At 32.4% G+C, this 18,300-nt stretch overlaps 1 protein-coding gene across 1 annotated transcript in view; it reads left to right on the top strand.

Moving 5' to 3' along the window:
* LOC127710281 (fatty acid synthase-like) overlaps positions 1–18,300 on the top strand; it is a 63,319-nt gene that overhangs the window by 35,182 nt on the left and 9,837 nt on the right. The window contains exons 17-23 of the mRNA XM_052216064.1: positions 2,628–2,842; positions 3,387–3,713; positions 5,151–5,397; positions 6,014–6,262; positions 6,749–7,072; positions 9,885–10,003; positions 10,392–10,640. Of these exons, the coding sequence (XP_052072024.1) occupies positions 2,628–2,842; positions 3,387–3,713; positions 5,151–5,397; positions 6,014–6,262; positions 6,749–7,072; positions 9,885–10,003; positions 10,392–10,640 (1,730 nt within the window). The remainder of the gene's footprint in view (positions 1–2,627; positions 2,843–3,386; positions 3,714–5,150; positions 5,398–6,013; positions 6,263–6,748; positions 7,073–9,884; positions 10,004–10,391; positions 10,641–18,300) is intronic.

Below are 18,300 nucleotides of genomic sequence, written 5' to 3'. Positions count from 1 at the left end.
ATCAAAATGTTAACAAATCTGCAATGACTCATCTTCAATTTTCATGTGACAATACATCTGGTTTGATTGGTGCGTATTGTGGCTATGGTGCCAGAGGTCCTCAATCTGTAAGCAGAAGTACCCTCAACCCTTAGTGAAAGACATATGCCTTATATAGTGGGGAACAATTCATTGTGTCATGTGTCTCTTGGTAAACAAGAAGAGCGGATGCAAACAAAGTATGGGTGTCGTGAATGTGGGAAATTCTTCTGTCTTTCTGAGTGTTTTACAGCTTATCACACAATGACCAAATACCATTGATTTGGAACTATTTTCTTGATTGTTCCTTTGTTTCAAACTTTTGTGGAAATTTAGCATTTTTCAATGATTATTGTTGACATTATCATCTAATCATGGAGTTTGAATTGAAATTTACTGTTTGAGGAACATTAGAGAAAAATAAATCAGAACTTCAAAAAACTTTTCGTGAGAATCCGTTCAAATATTCACTCTGCCTTTAACCATTGCATGCATTGGTTTCAACAATTATTCCTGTTTTTTTCTTGGAGTCAATTCTAGGTAAGTACTTATTGCATATGTTCATTCAAGTTGACTCTTATTCAGTTGAAGTTACTTTCATTTCCGTTTGTTTTTATCTGCATGCTCATTTAGTTTCACCAGTTCTGTTTGATTACATCCATACCCAGTGTGAATTTTTATTGCTTATAATCTATTAATATCTTGAGAGTTGCTGGTTTAAAACTATGCAAGGTCAATACACAACGGCTGAACAAGGAATAGTAGATAGATTATGAGAACATATTTAGATTTTTTTTAAAGGTGTAATACCACCAAATCATAGTACGTCACATCCAGTTGCATACGAAAAAGGGTCGAAAAAAAATATTCCTTTAAGTAAGTAAGTAATCTTTATTTAAAGTCGGGTTGCATATATACATAATAACAAGGAACATGAGTTCTTAAGAGCTCTTTAACCGACTAATATTAAATAACAAAACATACATGTAATAACATCAGATTCATATACAACACAAACATACAGACAGCACATACATGTATTAATACATAGATAGCACATGCAAAATAAAAGCTAAGCAAGATATATATTAAAACAAATGTCAAATATCAGCACATAAGAGCACAAAGTATCTAGATCCAAGTAGCATATGCAAAATTAAACACTATAAAGCACAAGCAAAAGACTGCAAGCAGCTACAGCACAGGTAATGCATAAGCAAAACAAAGAAATGATAAAAGATAAATAAAAATAAAAAACAAACGGCAGGCTTCAGAATGATGTCATGGGGCAGCAAGGAGTTAAATTATTTACAAGAACTGCAGGTACAATTTTCTGAAAAACACCAGGTAGAGATAAAAATTTTGAACTGGCCAAAAGTTGATAAGCTCCTACTTTTGGCAAGGAGTTCCAGAGTCTTGCTGCCTCATAACGGAGAATTACTTTGAATTTGACAGTTGTAGGAAATTAATCCTACATTTCATTTGCAGTAAAAAAATTCTGAGTCATAAACATATATCTTGGGTGTTACAAAGCACCATTCTTTTTTTATTTGGTGTTTCTATAGAATATTTTGGAAACTTGAGGTTACATGGTTACAAAAGCTTGTACACAGGAAAAAAAGGGGTGAAAATTTGATTGGTTAACTTCCAGTGATGGTTATTATCTTATATGCAATGAAATGTTATGTGAAATTTTGTCTGTAGTACTGGACAGAATGAAACTTCACTCATGCCAAGTATTTCTTTATTTGAAACAAAGATAAATTCTGCACAATTTTTTGAAAAGTGCAAATTTAACAAAGACTAATAGGGGAAAAACAATGGTGGAATTACACCTAAATAATTTTTCTATTCATGAAAGATAGATATTTCTTTGAGGTAAATTATCAAAACTTTGAACAGTTGTATACACAATACATATAAATTAACAGGTAGTGTTCAAACTTAGACCAATTGTATTCCAGCTCCACTTTCTTATTCAAAAACGTTTAATAATTTTAAAGCGTTTATATTCCAAAACATGGTTTCAAACAAATGGCTTGATACATTATTTTGCAATTTCCAATATGTTTCCTGTCCTCTGACTATTGTAACGTTCCCTGCTTATTGGTATGCTAAATGACAACAAAATTGTGCACTTGCCTCAAAATTAATTTGTGTCTCTTGGGGTCGCATGCAATTTTGGGGGTAAATAATGCAATCTAAACCCTTTTGTGACTGGTTTGATAGCACGATAAACTTTTGAATCTACAGGCCCGAAGCTGAAGTTTATGAACATTTTATATGATTCTGTTGGCCTGTAGAGATGATTATTACAGGCCCAACAGCATTTTTACAAGCATGGGATGATGGGCCTGTGGTTGAACGCAAAGACTGTGATAGATATCAATTTCCTAGACTTGATCACTACTTTTGAGATAAAATGAACATAGTGCATTGAGCACAACATGCTATATATATGTAACATCTTATCCCTGAATATTTTGAAGAATATATGAGGAAATTTGTCTTGTTGGCTAAAATTATTTTGGAAAACCTGTGCGAAATATCGATACAAGAAAGCTAAAAAATTTATGAAAATGCACACAATTTATATTTCCTGATTTTAGACAAAGACATTTTGCATGAGAATATAACTTACTACCACATCAGGACAGATCATTTTATGCCAGAAGAATTAACAAGTATAAAGGAACTGGTCAGTCAAGGCATAAAGGACAAAGTGGTACATCCTCTGGACTTCAGTTATTATAAACATACAGAAATCCAAAAAGCATTTCAACAGATACAGGACCCAAATAATCTAAAGTCTGTACTTATACAAGTAAGATATCTTAAAAAATATAATTCAAACTTTTCCCTATTACATCAGTAAAAACTGGTCCAATGATATGGAACAGTGAAATTAAAATACATCAACTGTTTACAAAGTAAAATATAAAAAATAAAATACCAATACCTTGTATTGATTCTGCTAGAATGAAATGTTTTGGGTAAAAAAGACTCGACTAAAACAGATGGACCAAGTAGACAATTCCAAATTTTGATAATGAATATACTACAAACATATCAGATTGCTTTGTTCAAACAGATATCAGTACAAAATGATTGTGGTTTACCTAAGATACAGCAGGCAATATCATAATTGGTAGATAGGAAACATTTATAAATGTGTAGGAAACTTTAATTTACAGACAAAAATAACTAAGAGACATCAAGAGAGCATCATACAGTCTTTAACAATATACAGATGTCTATACAATATGTCCAGCTCTGACTCGTCCTGTGACTATAAACATATTTTGAAAGATTACATTCTTATTTATCCACAAATATATTTGAAAATGAATTGATGATTTATATTTTAGATAAGAGAGGACTCAGAAGACATTAAAATATTAACTGAACCCAAACTTTGTTCACCAGACAAGTCCTACATTTTAGTTGGAGGTCTGGGTGGATTTGGTCTAGAACTAGCTGAGTGGCTTGTAAATGAAGGAGCCACAAAACTGATACTGACATCAAGGTCTGGCATAACAACTGGGTACCAGGAAAGAAAACTAAGGCTACTAAGAGAAAGAAACATCAATTTAATGGTGTCATCTAGAAATGTAACAACTGAGGAAGGGTGCAGGAAACTGTTAAAGGAAACTCGGGATATTGGACCAGTAGGAGGAGTCTTCAATTTAGCCATGGTAAATCATTTTACATTTGACCATATTTTAATATTACGATACTTTATGCAGTTTCTTGCCCAATATTAGTACATTAAAAAATTAAAATAACATTATAAATTTGACATGTTAGAAGCTCTTTCTAGATTTGACTTCATCAGGAAAGCTAAAATCTAAACATTTAAAATCCAGGTATTTATAAATACTTGATGAGCTAAGATCTATGAGATGAATAAAATAAGATGTGATGAATAATTCACTGAGACTGTAACTGTGTTGGCTAGTAACTTAGGGTGTAGGCAAATACGTATTCCAGAGTAGAGTTTATTGATCTTTATTAAATTCAGTGAACACAGTGAAGCATCAAAATACATTCTAATACAGGTCAATAGGTTCCTAATATGTCATAATACGATTTACTGAAAAGAAAACAGAAAAATACTGTCATTCACTAAATAATAAATTTCGAATTCTATGATCAAAACATTGCAAAATACATGTTATCCCGAGAACAATTGACAAATTATTATATACCAAAATTGTAAACTTCTTATTTTACCCAGTGAAAATGCATAAAACAATAAGAAATAATTCTTGACTGCATAAACAATATTAATCATAAATCAATGAAACATCACTAACACAAACATATAATTATCTAGTCGCACTTTACAACCCTTGAAATATCTATTTAATGAAAATATAACATGCATCTGAGAGGACTTCGCCATTTAAATTTACCGAAAAATGTTCTTAAACTTATGTAATACAACTCAGACAAGCTTCGAAAGGTTTATATACTGTAAATTCAGAAATTATTGCAAGGTTTTTATTAATGTGAATAATGCGATTGAGTGAGTATGGCAATAATAAGAACTCGCATTCTGACATCTGATTTAAATAACTGTATGTAGATTTTCCTGCAATCACAATAATTAATCTCGCATTTTTGTCCTTTCCACAAAAATCGCAATAATAAATGAACGCAATAATTTCTGAATTTACAGTAATATTATCAATACAAAAAACTCGCCAAATTAGAAATATTTCCACAAAAAGTCAACACAGATTTTGTCATATTATTGGCGTCGTATTCATTCGGAACTCTCTATTAATCACTATACATAAACGTGGAATCCACAAAAATTGTTTACTGAAATTGACATTACAGTAACCCAGCAACAAAAATAACCAAAAGACATCTATAGGGCAACATAGTCTTCAACAATAGACAGTTGTCTATACAGTTGTCCAGCTCATAATCATCCAGAGTTTATAAACATATTTTGAAGGATTGTTTTCTTTTTAATCCACAAATTAATCAAGATTATATAAAACTGCTTCTTGATAGTTTGTGTTAAACATATTACTATTTTTTTTAATTTATTACCTCAAATATCTTCAAAGGATTATTTTATGAAAGCTCACTTTTATATGGTAATTTTTTCTAATTTGCAGGTTTTAGAAGATGGCTTGTTTGAGAACCAGACACCAGAAAACTTTAAGAAAGTTTGTGAACCAAAAGTAGATGGTACAATGAATTTAGATAAAGTGACAAGGGATTGTTGTAAGGACAGTCTGGACTGGTTTGTGGTGTTCTCATCCATAACATCTGGACGTGGAAATGTTGGTCAAACTAATTATGGATATGCTAATTCAGCTATGGAAAGATTGTGTGAACAGAGAAAGAAAGATGGTGTTCCAGGTCTTGTATTCTTTTAATTTTTGACTGATTTCATCTATTTGAAATGAAACCAAAAAAAATGTCTTTCTTGAAATAAGGTTTTAATATTGTAACTTTCATTCATTCATAAATAATTATATAATTCAGAGTTCACGCACGTGTTTTGTTGATAGACATAGCAGATAAGGGCGCGTCGTATTGCAATATGTATTTGTGCTGATTACTTAGCTCTAGCATTATATTAAAGTATGTTAACCAATACACATGTCTCTCAGTTATTATATATAGGCTACCAATGTTACAAAGGTGGTAATTTTTCCTTTATAAGCTATATGCAATTAAGTTACTATGATTTAACAGAACATTTCCATGAACTGCTATATGCCCAAAGTCTGCAGTTGTCACTTTGAATGTAAAAAGGAATGTCCATATATTATTTTGGAAACAAGATTTTAATTTTACTCCTTATGAAAAAGGATAGATTTATTTTTGTGAGCTTTGTATCTAATCCTGTGTTATAGCCTGAGTCTAATAAATAATATTCTGGGAAACAGTGTGGTCATTCCTTCTTAAAGGGTGTTGGTAGGGTTACTGTTAAAAGTTAAAGGAATGAAAATGGAAGTTTCCTTTATTCCAGGATTAGCCATACAGTGGGGAGCTATAGGTGATGTGGGAGTGGTTATAGATAAAATGGGAGGTAATGATACAAATGTAGGAGGGACATTACCACAAAGAATGTCGTCTTGTCTAAGTACTTTGAGGAAGTTGATGACCCAATCATATGCAGTAGCATCTAGCTTTGTACAGGCAGAAAAGACGGTAGAGACAGGGCAAGATGAACAGGAGAGGAAGCTAACACCATTAAATGCTGTAATGAAAGTTATTGGTAAGAATGGAGTATATCTGAGAAGTTTTTACTTCTTTCATAGTTGGATTTTACATTTGTTCTAATATTTTCAGGGGTTGGGGGTTTATTAAGGAATCACTCTGTTTGTTCAATTTGTCTTGTTTATGATTTTCAATGCCATGAAGTATATTAATGATACTTGATATTACTGTTGTCCACCACCAGTGTGTGTGTGTGTGTGTGTTGCATATAAGATCATAATGTTTGTCTGCAAGGTTGCAAACAGGTTATGAATCTACACAGTCACATTTGATTCAGAATTTTGAATGCCTAGAAAAATATTATTGATTCTTGATATTTTTGTTGCCCATAGAACTTTGAACTACTTATCTAGTTCAATAAAATGCCATTTGTTGGTATAAACTAATGTAGTATGAAAGATTAAAGCAAATTGTTAGAACTTTTTTATTTGAAAAAGGTTCTATCAGAATTGAGCATTTATTATTGAAATAATCCACTTTGTAGGAATAACAGACACTGAAAATGTAAACTCAAGTACTCAACTTATTGACCTAGGCCTTGACTCCCTGATGACAACTGAAATCAGACAAGTAATGGAGAGACAGTTTGGTATACCCTTGAAAGTGGATGAAATAAGGAACCTTACAATTAAACAACTCAGGGAATACAGTAAAGACAAAGATACCAAACAACAGAAGGTTAAACAAGAGGAAGAAGTAAAGCATCATGGGATTACAGCAGACATTCTCATTCCAGTGGAAGAGATTGTTCCTATCAAAATAGTTGAGAATGATCCTGAACCCGTCTTTATTGTTAATATGCTACCGGGTAATTGATTTGATTTTAAGTTATTTAATTTAATGACATTTAAATATAGTACATAAACTGCATTAAGATTGTCTTTATTTAGAAGAATGATTTAAATTGAAAGCCTTTGATTCCAATTTATAGTTTTTAGCTAATGGATGATATGGGCATGTAAACTAAATTATCACTTAAGGAAGCTTTTTCAAAATTAAACTCATTTGTAAATACCTGGTTAGTTTGGACGTAAGGTAGAATAAGTCATTCTCATGGTGTCTACTCTCAAAATAATGTCAACAGAAAAAACCTGACAACCATTCCACTAATTCCTAAACATCTTGTTTAAAAATCAATCCAAAAATACACATATATTTTATAATTTTTTAAAGCATTGTGGACAATATTTGATATGATTCCGTCAAGTGCTAGAGGTTGTCCTGAACAGGGTTGAATTGATTGCTCTATTCATTCATGGGTTCAAATGTTACATGTTAATATGAATATGCCCTGCTTCATACTCACTGACACCATGAGCAGATTTTTAACATGTAGCTCAAAAGTTGACTGGTGTAAGAGGAAATGGTATCTTACTGCGAGACACATTTTTAGCTCACCTGACCTGAAAGGTCAAGTGAGCTTTTCTCATCACTTTGCGTCCGTCGTCCGTAAACTTTTACAAAAATCTTCTCCTCTGAAACTACTGGGCCAAATTTAACCAAACTTGGCCACAATCATCATTGGGGTATCTAGTTTTAAAAATGTGTGGCGTGACCCGGTCAACCAACCAAGATGGCCGCCACGGCTAAAAATAGAACATAGGGGTAAAATGCAGTTTTTAGCTTATAACTCAAAAACCAAAGCATTAAGAGCAAATCTGACATGGGGTAAAATTGTTCATCAGGTCAAGATCTATCTGCCCTGAAATTTTCAGATGAATCGGACAACCCGTTATTGGGTTGCTGCCCCTGAATTGATAATTTTAAGGAAATTTTGCTGTTTTTGGTTATTATCTTGAATATTATTATAGATAGAGATAAACTGTAAACAGCAATAATGTTCAGCAAAGTAAGATTTACAAATAAGTCAATATAACCGAAATGGTCAGTTGACCCCTTTAGGAGTAATTGCCCTTTATAGTCAATTTTTAACCATTTTTCGTCAATCTTAGTCATCTTTTACAAAAATCTTCTCCTCTGAAACAACTGGGCCAAATTAAACCAAACTTGGCCACAATCATCATTGGGGTATCTAGTTTAAAAAATGTGTGGCGTGACCCGGCCAACCAACAAAGATGGCCGCCACAGCTAAAAATAAAACATAGGGGTAAAATGCAGTTTTTGGCTTGTAACTCAAAAACCAAAGCATTTAGAGCAAATCTGACATGGGGTAAAATTGTTTATCAGGTCAAGATCTATCTGCCCTGAAATTTTCAGATGAATCGAACAACCTGTTGTTGGGTTGCTGCCCCTGAATTGGTAATTTTAAGGAAATTTTGCTGTTTTTGGTTATTATCTTGAATATTATTATAGATAGAGATAAACTGTAAACAGCAATAATGTTCAGCAAAGTAAGATTAACAAATAAGTCAACATGACTGAAATGGTCAGTTGACCCCTTTAGGAGTAATTGCCTTTTATAGTCAATTTTTAACCATTTTTCGTAAATCTTAGTCATCTTTTACAAAAATCTTCTCCTCTGAAACAACTGGGCCAAAATTAAACCAAACTTGGCCACAATCATCATTTGGTTATCTAGTTTTAAAAATGTGTGGCGTGACCTGGTCAACCAACCAAGATGGCCGCCACGGCTAAAAATAGAACATAGGGGTAAAATTCAGTTTTTGGCTTTTAATTCAAAAACCAAAGCATTTAAAGCAAATCTGACATGAAGTAAAAATTGTTTTATCAGGTCAAGATCTATCTGCCCTGAAATTTTCAGATGAATCGGACAACCCGTTGTTGGGTTGCTGCCCCTGAATTGGTAATTTTAAGGTAATTTTGCTGTTTTTGGTTATTATCTTGAATATTATTATAGATAAAGATAAACTGTAAAAAACAATAAATGTCGGCAAAGTAAGATCTACAAATAAGTCAACATGACCGAAATTGTCAGTTGACCCCTTTAGGAGTTATTGCCCTTTATAGTCAATTTTTAACCATTTTTTCGTAAATCTTAGTAATCTTTTACAAAAATCGTCTCCTCTGAAACTACTGGGCCAAGTTAATTATAGATAGAGATAATTGTAAGCAGGAAAAATGTTCAGTAAATTAAGATGTACAAACACATCACCACCACCAAAACACAATTTTGTCATGAATCCATCTGCGTCCTTTGTTTAATATTCACATAGACCAAGGTAAGCGACACAGGCTCTTTAGAGCCTCTAGTTTACTCAAGTTGAACTGTCTATGACCGTACTCTTAAATGTTGTGTGATTAGCAGAAAAGCATTAATTTAAAGTCTGGTTTGAACTGACCTAGTAAATAACCGTTTTACATCCCACATTCTAGATGAGCAATAGACCACTGAGGCAGTAAAATTATGGTTGGAATGTCCTTTTCTGAGATTAGATTGAAATTTCAAGACTAGATTGTAAGTTAAGATGCAGAGGGTATTATTTTCTTACCATTGCTCAAACTTTCTTTTTTAACTTTTTGCCATGGTTTACTGGGAGACTAGAGGTATGGGTCTTTTTCTTTATAAACGGACAACTAGTTAAGGTTAATATATATGTTTCTTTAAAATTGATTGTATTTTTAAGCAAAAGGATTGAGGGATGGTTTCATTTTGTAAGACAACTATTGGATTGTTCATCTATGTGTTTTTATACTTTCAGAAACTCTTGAGACATTTAAACCTTTAACTGAAGATGAACATCACAGTTTCTATGTTATACAATGCACAGATGATTCACCTTTATATTCTATTCAAGCCTTAGCTGGTCACTTTTTACAGGTACGACTAGTGATCTAATTTGTGTGTGCAAAATTCATATCTTCTATAAAGAGTGTGTCATTTTGAAATATTTGTATAAAATGTTAAATAGTGTAGATTCATTATTATTCATTGGATACTGATTTTTGAGGATTTCTTGTGTAAAGAGGAACCACAGATTTAAATGTTCAACAAAATGCTAGTTTGTCTCAATCAATGAAAATTGGTACCTACAAAAATAAATGAATCCACAGTACTGCTTTTCTTACAACATATTACAGATAAAAAAAAACTGCATATATGGAGAATGTTGATGTTTTTAAGGCAAGATTCATCAATTCAATATTGGATAGTTCAATATTAAACCATTGTTTAAAGTGGAGAAAACGTTTTCACATATGAATTTCAGGAGATAGACCTGTTGCATCAAGATAAACCTGTACATCTGGTTGGTTATTCTATTGGAGCCAGGTTGTGTTTAGAGATGGCATTTCAGAAACCAGACAGTCCTACCAATCCTGGTGTCAAAAGTTTAACTTTAATTGAATCACCTCTGCCATTGATTGAGAAAAAACTGAAATCAATAGAACCTGCTCTGGATAGAAAGAGAGAAATTCTGTTGTCACTGTTGCATGTTCTAAAGTTGGATAAAGATCTTGTAAGTAGGAATTCAGAATTCAAAATGATTTGAAAACAGCATCAGTTATTGTAAACATATTTTATTAATGAAATTCAAGTTAAATAATATACACAGTTGGGCATTAACATATTAATTGAATAATTAATAGGACCCAGAAACAATCTGTTAACTTATATTACTCCATCTCCTTACATTATCAGTTAAGAGTAGAGTTGATCAGAAAAGTACTCCCAAAAATCAAAAGTAAGAAAATTGTAAGTTTTCAATTGGTAATTGTCATTTAGGCTCCATATTTTACTTCTCAAAATTACATTAGATAAACACCCAGGTCACAATAATAAGTCATCCTACTGCTTTACTTTAATAAGTTGGGTTTTTTTGTCTAAAGCTTTATATTTCAGAGGGTAAAAAACCTGGTTGCTTCATATCTTGTATGCAGATACCTTATGTTACGAAGTTTCTGTCTGTCATATGCCCATTGTCCTTGACCTCATTTTCATGGTTCAGTGACTGCATGAAAAAAAAAAAAGTTTTTTTGTCATGTGAATTTCTCACTTATTTTGAGTAATAGGATAATTATATTTGGTATATGGGTTCCTTGCAACGTCTACATGTCCGACAGGTTTAACCTGACCTTGACCTCAATTCATGGATCAGTGATCAAGGTTAAAGTTACGTGATTAGGTCAGTTTCTCAGATACTACAAGCTGCATGTCGACAATATGTGGCGTATGAAATGATTGTAAGGAGTACATGTCAGACTGGCAGGTTTCATCTGACCTTGACCTCATTTTAATGGTTCATTGGTCAATGTTAAGTTTTTGTGTTTTGGTCTGTTTTTCAAGTACTGTAAGCAATAGGTCAACTATATTTGGTTTATGGAATGATTGTAAGGTGTACATGTCTGTCTAGCTGGTGTCATCTGACCTTGATCTCATTTTAATGGTTCATTGGTCAATGTTAAGTTTTTGTGTTTTGGTCTGTTTTTCAAGTACTAGAAGCAATAGGTCAACAATATTTGGTTTATGGAATGATTGTAAGGTGTACATGTCTGTCTAGCCAGTGTGATCTGACCTTGACCTCATTTTCATGGTTCATTGGTCAAAGTTAAATTTTTGTGTTTGGTCTGTTTTTCAAATACTAATAGCAATAGGTCAACTATAATTGGTGTATGGAATTATTGTAAGGTGTTCATGTCTTTCTAGCCAGTATCATCTGACCTTGACCTCATTTCCATGGTTCATTGGTTAACATTAAGTTTTTGTGTTTTGGTCTGTTTTTCAATTACCATAAGCAATGGGTCAACTATATTTGGTGTATGGAATAATTGTAAGTTGCACATGTCTGTGTGACCTTGACGTCATTGTCATGGATCTTGAAAAATGTTAAGTTTATGTGATACTTGTAGCAAAATCTTTATCTTTAAGACTTTCAACATAAAATCAATGGTTAGAGACGGTAAATCAGACCATTGTATATTTAATGTGATGAAAATGTTATTCTAAGGGAAACTCCAAATTACCCAAAAAATTGCTTTCATTGCTGAATTTCTTTTGTGTACAGCATTTTAAAGTAGAGATGGGAATAGCATTTACCAAATATAAAAACTGTAGTAAAACTCTCTTCTATTTAATTTCTTGAAATATCTGTTTAATTAAAAAGATTTTTGACTTTTTCATTTTCTCATTTGCAAAACTGCAGTGTTCAAATCTTGTGTTTTTTTTGGGTTTTTTTTGGTTTAAACTAGTGATTGCAAAGAGACATATCCTGTTAACATGGAAAGGTTTTGAGCTTGAAATATTGTAGAGACAATTATTATCAAAGACAATTTGTTGGTTTCTAGATGTCATTCATTTTATTGTAGTGGGTTGTCACATTGACAATTTGGAGCATTTCTCATAACCCAAGATTTCATAATCTTCTCTTTATAAAGAGTGTTTGGTTCATGAGGACAAGCTCCTGAACTGACTTAATGGTTCAAGATGTATTGTGAATTACATTATGAGACATTAATCATTAAAAATTGACTATTTCAAGCATGACTTGTACTAGATAAAAAAAAAAATTAACACGCTTCTTTTTCAATTTTTTTTTTTAAAGTTTTCAATTCATATTAAGCTATGTTGTACAAAATATAGCCATTTTTTTTACGACCCCAAAAAATTTGCATTCGTATAATGCCATCGTGTCGTCGTCATCGTCAGAAGACACATTTGGTTTCCGGACAATAACTCTAGTTTAAGTGAATGGATCTCTATGAAATTTTACCAGAAGGTTCAATACCACAAAAGGAAGGTTGGGATTGATTTTGGGGGTTTATGGTACCAACAGTTTAGGAATTAGGGACCAAAAACAAGCATTTTTGTAGTTTCCTGACAATAACTTGTGTGTAAGTGTATGGATCTCTCAGGAATTGTAGCACAAGGTTCAATACCACAAAGGGAAGGCTGGGATTGAGTTTGGGGGTAATTACTCCAAGGGGGGTTCAAAATGTTTGGGGGGATTTTTTTTCTTCGATTTTTCAAAATTTCAAATATTTTTTGGGGGGATTGTTTTTTTCCCAAAAAATTTTCCATTTTTACATTGATTATTTCTGACTTATATATAAAAGCAACAAATACTGATATGGCAGGAGATACACACCTAACATGTGTAAATTATTTTTTTATATTCTTAGTAGTAAATACATGTAAATTGTATGTGTAATACGATCAATGGCAATTGTGCTGTATCAGCCGTCTGTGATGATATCGATATCAGTCACGGTTGCAAAGGCTTTATCACACCCTTAATCTGTATGGGGTGACGTCATCGACAGCAGTCACCATTGCAAAGTCTTTATCAAACCCCTAATTTGTATGACGTCACATCACATGAAAAAAAAACCCATCTACTTGAGATATATAATAAAGTGTATATGATATGGCTTTTTCAATATCACATCCATATCAACCCGAGACACCAATATAATCCCTTAATCTGTATGGCGTGACATCATCGACAGCAGTCACTGTTGCAAAGGCTTTATCAAAAACCCCTAATCTGTATGACGTCACATCACATGAAAAATAAACATCTACTTGAGATATATAATAAAGTGTATATGAAATGGCTCTTTCAATATCACATCCGTATCAACCCGAGACACCAATATAATCCCAAGAGCAGCTCTTGGGATTATATTGGTGTCTCAGGTTGAGCTCTTGGGATTATATAGGTGTCTCGGGTTGATACGGATGTGATATTGAAAAAGCCATATAATATTCTCTATATATATAACAGATTAACTAAGTATTGCGCAATAGCAAGAAATCTTCAATTGAAAATAAATACAAATCTTTTTAACCGATTTCAATGGGATTAATTTAAAGTCTTTAATTTTTGAGGGTTCTAACCTTGTATTACTCTTTTTGGATATTGGGTCCCCATTTTTAAATTGGTCTACATTGAGGTCCAAAGGGTCCAAAATTAAACTTTGTTTGATTTCATCAAAAACTGAATAATTGTATTATTGCGGCTCTATGATATGCTGAATCTTATTGTGCATTTAGATTTTTTATTTTGGGCCCTGTTTTCAAATTAATCCATATTAACCCTTACCATGCTGACTTGTTTTCTACACATGTAGTCTGTATGCTGAATTGTTTTGTTAAATTTTTCATAAAAATAGCATCATTATTAATTTGTCCCTAACTTGATGATAAATGCTTTGATTGGTCCAAAACTTGATATCCATATAGTTGAAGCACTATATAATAATTTGTCACAATGGTTGCTATGGTAACAAAAATTTTTTGCAATTTTTTAGTATTTTTTTCATTAAAATGTATTTTACTGGCTAGCCTAGCTATATAATCATTTCTTATCCATCTAAATACAACTCTAAACTGTAGTAAACTGAAAATAACTGAAAATAAAAAAACATATATGACAAAAATGCAGAAATTTAATGTAAATAATATATGACTCACCTGTGTAAAGATGCTCTTATTGTGAGAAGAAATTAATAAGATAACAAATTGTTGCTTTACTACAAACAGTCTCAACATTATAATAGACAGGTAATAGCACATCATAAATTAATTTAGTTTAAGTATTCAGTCAAGTAAAAAGTGGTTACTATGGTAACATCTTGGTTTCCTTAGTTTCAATTGCAAGAGAATTTGCATAATTAGGACGAAAGAGCGACAGAAATTCGACATTTGTAACCAAGAAAGCAGGATATTTAATTTTTTGACAAATTTGACAACTCACTTTGTAATTCCTATTACCTCTGTTTCTGTCCAGGTTTGAATAATTTCAATTTATAACTAGTTTTGTCTAAGGCTTTATGATTATATGATGTTTTGATCAGTTTATGTAGTTAAAAACCTTAATGTAATGTACACAAGTTTTATATGCAGTTGTACATATTTTATATACAGGTAATCAAGATGTAATTGTAGGACAAAATTTACATCACTGTACATGTGATAATAGTGCTAAGGAGAAATCATTACATGTTTGCACAACTACTTTTAACATGCTGTCAAACTAGTAGGACTGCTTCTTGAAGGGTTTAGGTGGTTAATAAGTTGTACTACACTATACAGACTTTAACATCTTTAACATATCTTTTCTGATAAAGCAATGGGATTTTTTTATGTTCCAAATAAATTGAGGTAATAAAAATACTCTTCCTTCATACAAACAACTATACTGACTATATGCTGCTGAATTTTAAGCAAGCAAAAACCTGCCAAATCATTGACTTTTGTAAGATCATTTGAATGTACACAACTTTTAAGTTTGGTTGCCTCCTAATTAACATTTACCCCACATCTCCTTTTATTCACCTTGTTTGTCTACTGTTTGGTTCTAAAATTGTTATTTCTGAAAAGATCATTTGATACTGTAATTGAAAATAATAATCCATAACAATAATTTTATAATTGATATTCATAACATAAACACATGCAACAAGAAACTATTCTTCATCAACTGGTTGGACGGAAGAATTCTTCCATCTCTTGTAGGCAACAACATATTCTTTTTGTGTATGCCATATCTTAAAGCATGGCTCAATGCACAGAGATACACTACAATCTATACATTCATAAGAAGTCTCATGACGTGGCTGTTTGCGTTTTTGAAAATTATTGTTCATATTTACATTGTTCTTGTCAGCTTCGTTGCAGACTTTGCATAAACGTGCAATGTTTTTTTTTTTGCCCTCCCCTACAATTCTAGATATGAAGTGTCTTTCACTTAAGCGTCCTAATTTTGCATTTGAAGGCCTACCTACTTTATCGCTTTCTAATGGGTTATTTGATATAAGTTCGCTGATTAGTTGTCTTCTGAACACTTTATGTGTTATATTAGGATAGTCAGCTTTATATAAGCATCTAGCATGGCAATAGCAAGAACATGGAAAATAACCTTTTTCCACCACTTAAAAGATTTAACAACACTATTGACGTAAGAAATCATTTGATCAGCCCGATCTACACCACCCATGTATTTGTTATAGTAATTAACAACACTTGGTTTTTTTATGAATTCATTTGTCTCACGGTCACGACGGCGTGTGTTGACCAAGTTAGTTTTGTGAACAGTTGAAAGCATAAAAACGGGCTTTCCATCAAGAAATTTAACACAGGTCAAGGGACCATTACTCATAACGGAAAGATCTCCTTTATTTGTAAGTTTTTTGTCTTTTAAAAAATTGTGGAATTCCACGATGATTAGACCTAACAGTGCCTGTTGCTCCTACTCCTAGAACATAGAGATCCCAAAATAGTTGGGGAGATGTGTAGTAATTGTCACAATACAGGTTATAACCCTTTTCATACATGCCTCTTAACATATCCATTACTAAGTCATATGTTGCGCCATTTGAACTTGGACCAATACTTGACTTTCCAGTATACAACTTAAATTTGGAAACATAACCGTTACTGGAGTCACTTATCATGTATGCTTTGATTCCATATTTTACCGGCTTGTCAGGGCTGTAAACTCTAAATGAGAGGTTACCCCTCCAAGGAATCATTCCTTCATCTAATGAAATTGATTGACTAGGTGTGTACACTGAGTGAAATCTGTTGACAACACGATTATAGAATGTTCCAAGTTTAAAAAGTGGGTTATGGTTTGGTTGACCTCTAGCAACAAACTCATCATTGTTAGCAAGATGGAAGAAAGATGAAATTAAGAGAAATCTGTCTCTTGACATAGTTGACGGAAAGAATGGTGTTGAGGTGACAGGGTTTTTACTCCAGTAATCTGTTACATCTGCCTGTGACAGAATACCCATTGCAAAAATAACAGCAATATAGCGCTTCATTTCTGCGGCAGTAGTGTTTGTCCACTTTCTGAACCTTGAAAATCTACTCAAGTTATTGTTTTTTTCAAGATACTGCTGTGCATATCTGTTTGTTTCCTCAGAAATTTTCTCAAAATCATTGTCATTGACGTATAAAAAGAAATAGTCAGAAACAGACGCATTGTCTGGAAGTTCACACTTAATTCCTGGAGTTTGTGTAAATTGTAGAAGTTCTGGATTCTTTTCACCCATAACCCAGTTATCAATGTCAAACAAATCATCTCTTTCAGAAACATTGTCAATATTTAGGTCATCATCATCGAGGTCATTTACAGTAAATCCTTCAAACTCTTCATTTTCACTATCAGTATCAGCAAATAGTTCACAAATATTCTCAGCAGTAGAACTGCTGGCTTCTGCCATAATCAGAAAGTAAACAGAAACGCCCCCTTTTTATTTTTTTTTGGTGGAAAAAGGATAGAAAAAAAATAGCTGCACAGTATGGTAAACTCATTGGAAAAACAACAAAACTCATTCATATTTTTCAATTTATTTTTCTTGAATATACCTGAAAACCCCATAAAAATGGGAAAATATCAGACGATAAATGGATTTGGCAAAGGATTCACATTTTCTTTCTTCGATTCACGTTTCTTTTATTTTGGAAAAAGCTTTTCAGAGCTTATAAGAGGAAAGATAATTATTAACAGCACTAAGAAGGATTGATTTGTGCTTTAACATTATTAATTTTTACGGGAAGTGTCGATCCTTAAGCGTGGATACTGATATAGTCTACAGAAAAAAAGCTATAGAATTTGTTTGTGTCAACCGTGACAACTTTCATTTTCTCTTTCGGAACGTCTCTCACGAGAGTAAACTTCCGGTTCTTATTTCCGTGCAATTAATCTATTTTTAACATCAGATTTCTAAATTATCAAGATATCATTTAGATAACAACAATAAATTGATGGTAAACTTTAAAAGAACATTTTATTCTTTAGGTTTTAGACGAAATCTATTTATATAATACAGGAAAGGGCGGGGCATATGCGCGGGAATTTCCGTATTTCACGTTAACTGTTTTATTTCATATTTCTACTTACATAATTCCATATTTTTTCGCAAAAGAACTTTACACGTGTCAAAAAACTCGTGTTTTTTACCCAGACATACAGTTTTAATAATCAAATGAACAAGAATTAAGCGAGGAAGAAAGGGACTTCCCTAGAGGTATTTTTAGATTTTCTACGTCATGCCCAAAACAATTTTTTTTTTCATAAAAGCAAGATAAAGTAAAAATTCGTTTATTTTAAAGGCTTACACAGATTCAAATTGAATGATGAACATATATCAGAATCTCAAATCAAATTTTAA

This window comes from Mytilus californianus, unplaced genomic scaffold (assembly GCF_021869535.1).
Source record: "Mytilus californianus isolate M0D057914Y unplaced genomic scaffold, xbMytCali1.0.p SCAF_7, whole genome shotgun sequence".
NCBI lineage: Eukaryota > Metazoa > Mollusca > Bivalvia > Mytilida > Mytilidae > Mytilus > Mytilus californianus.
This window is presented reverse-complemented; position numbering and strand designations above follow the sequence as displayed.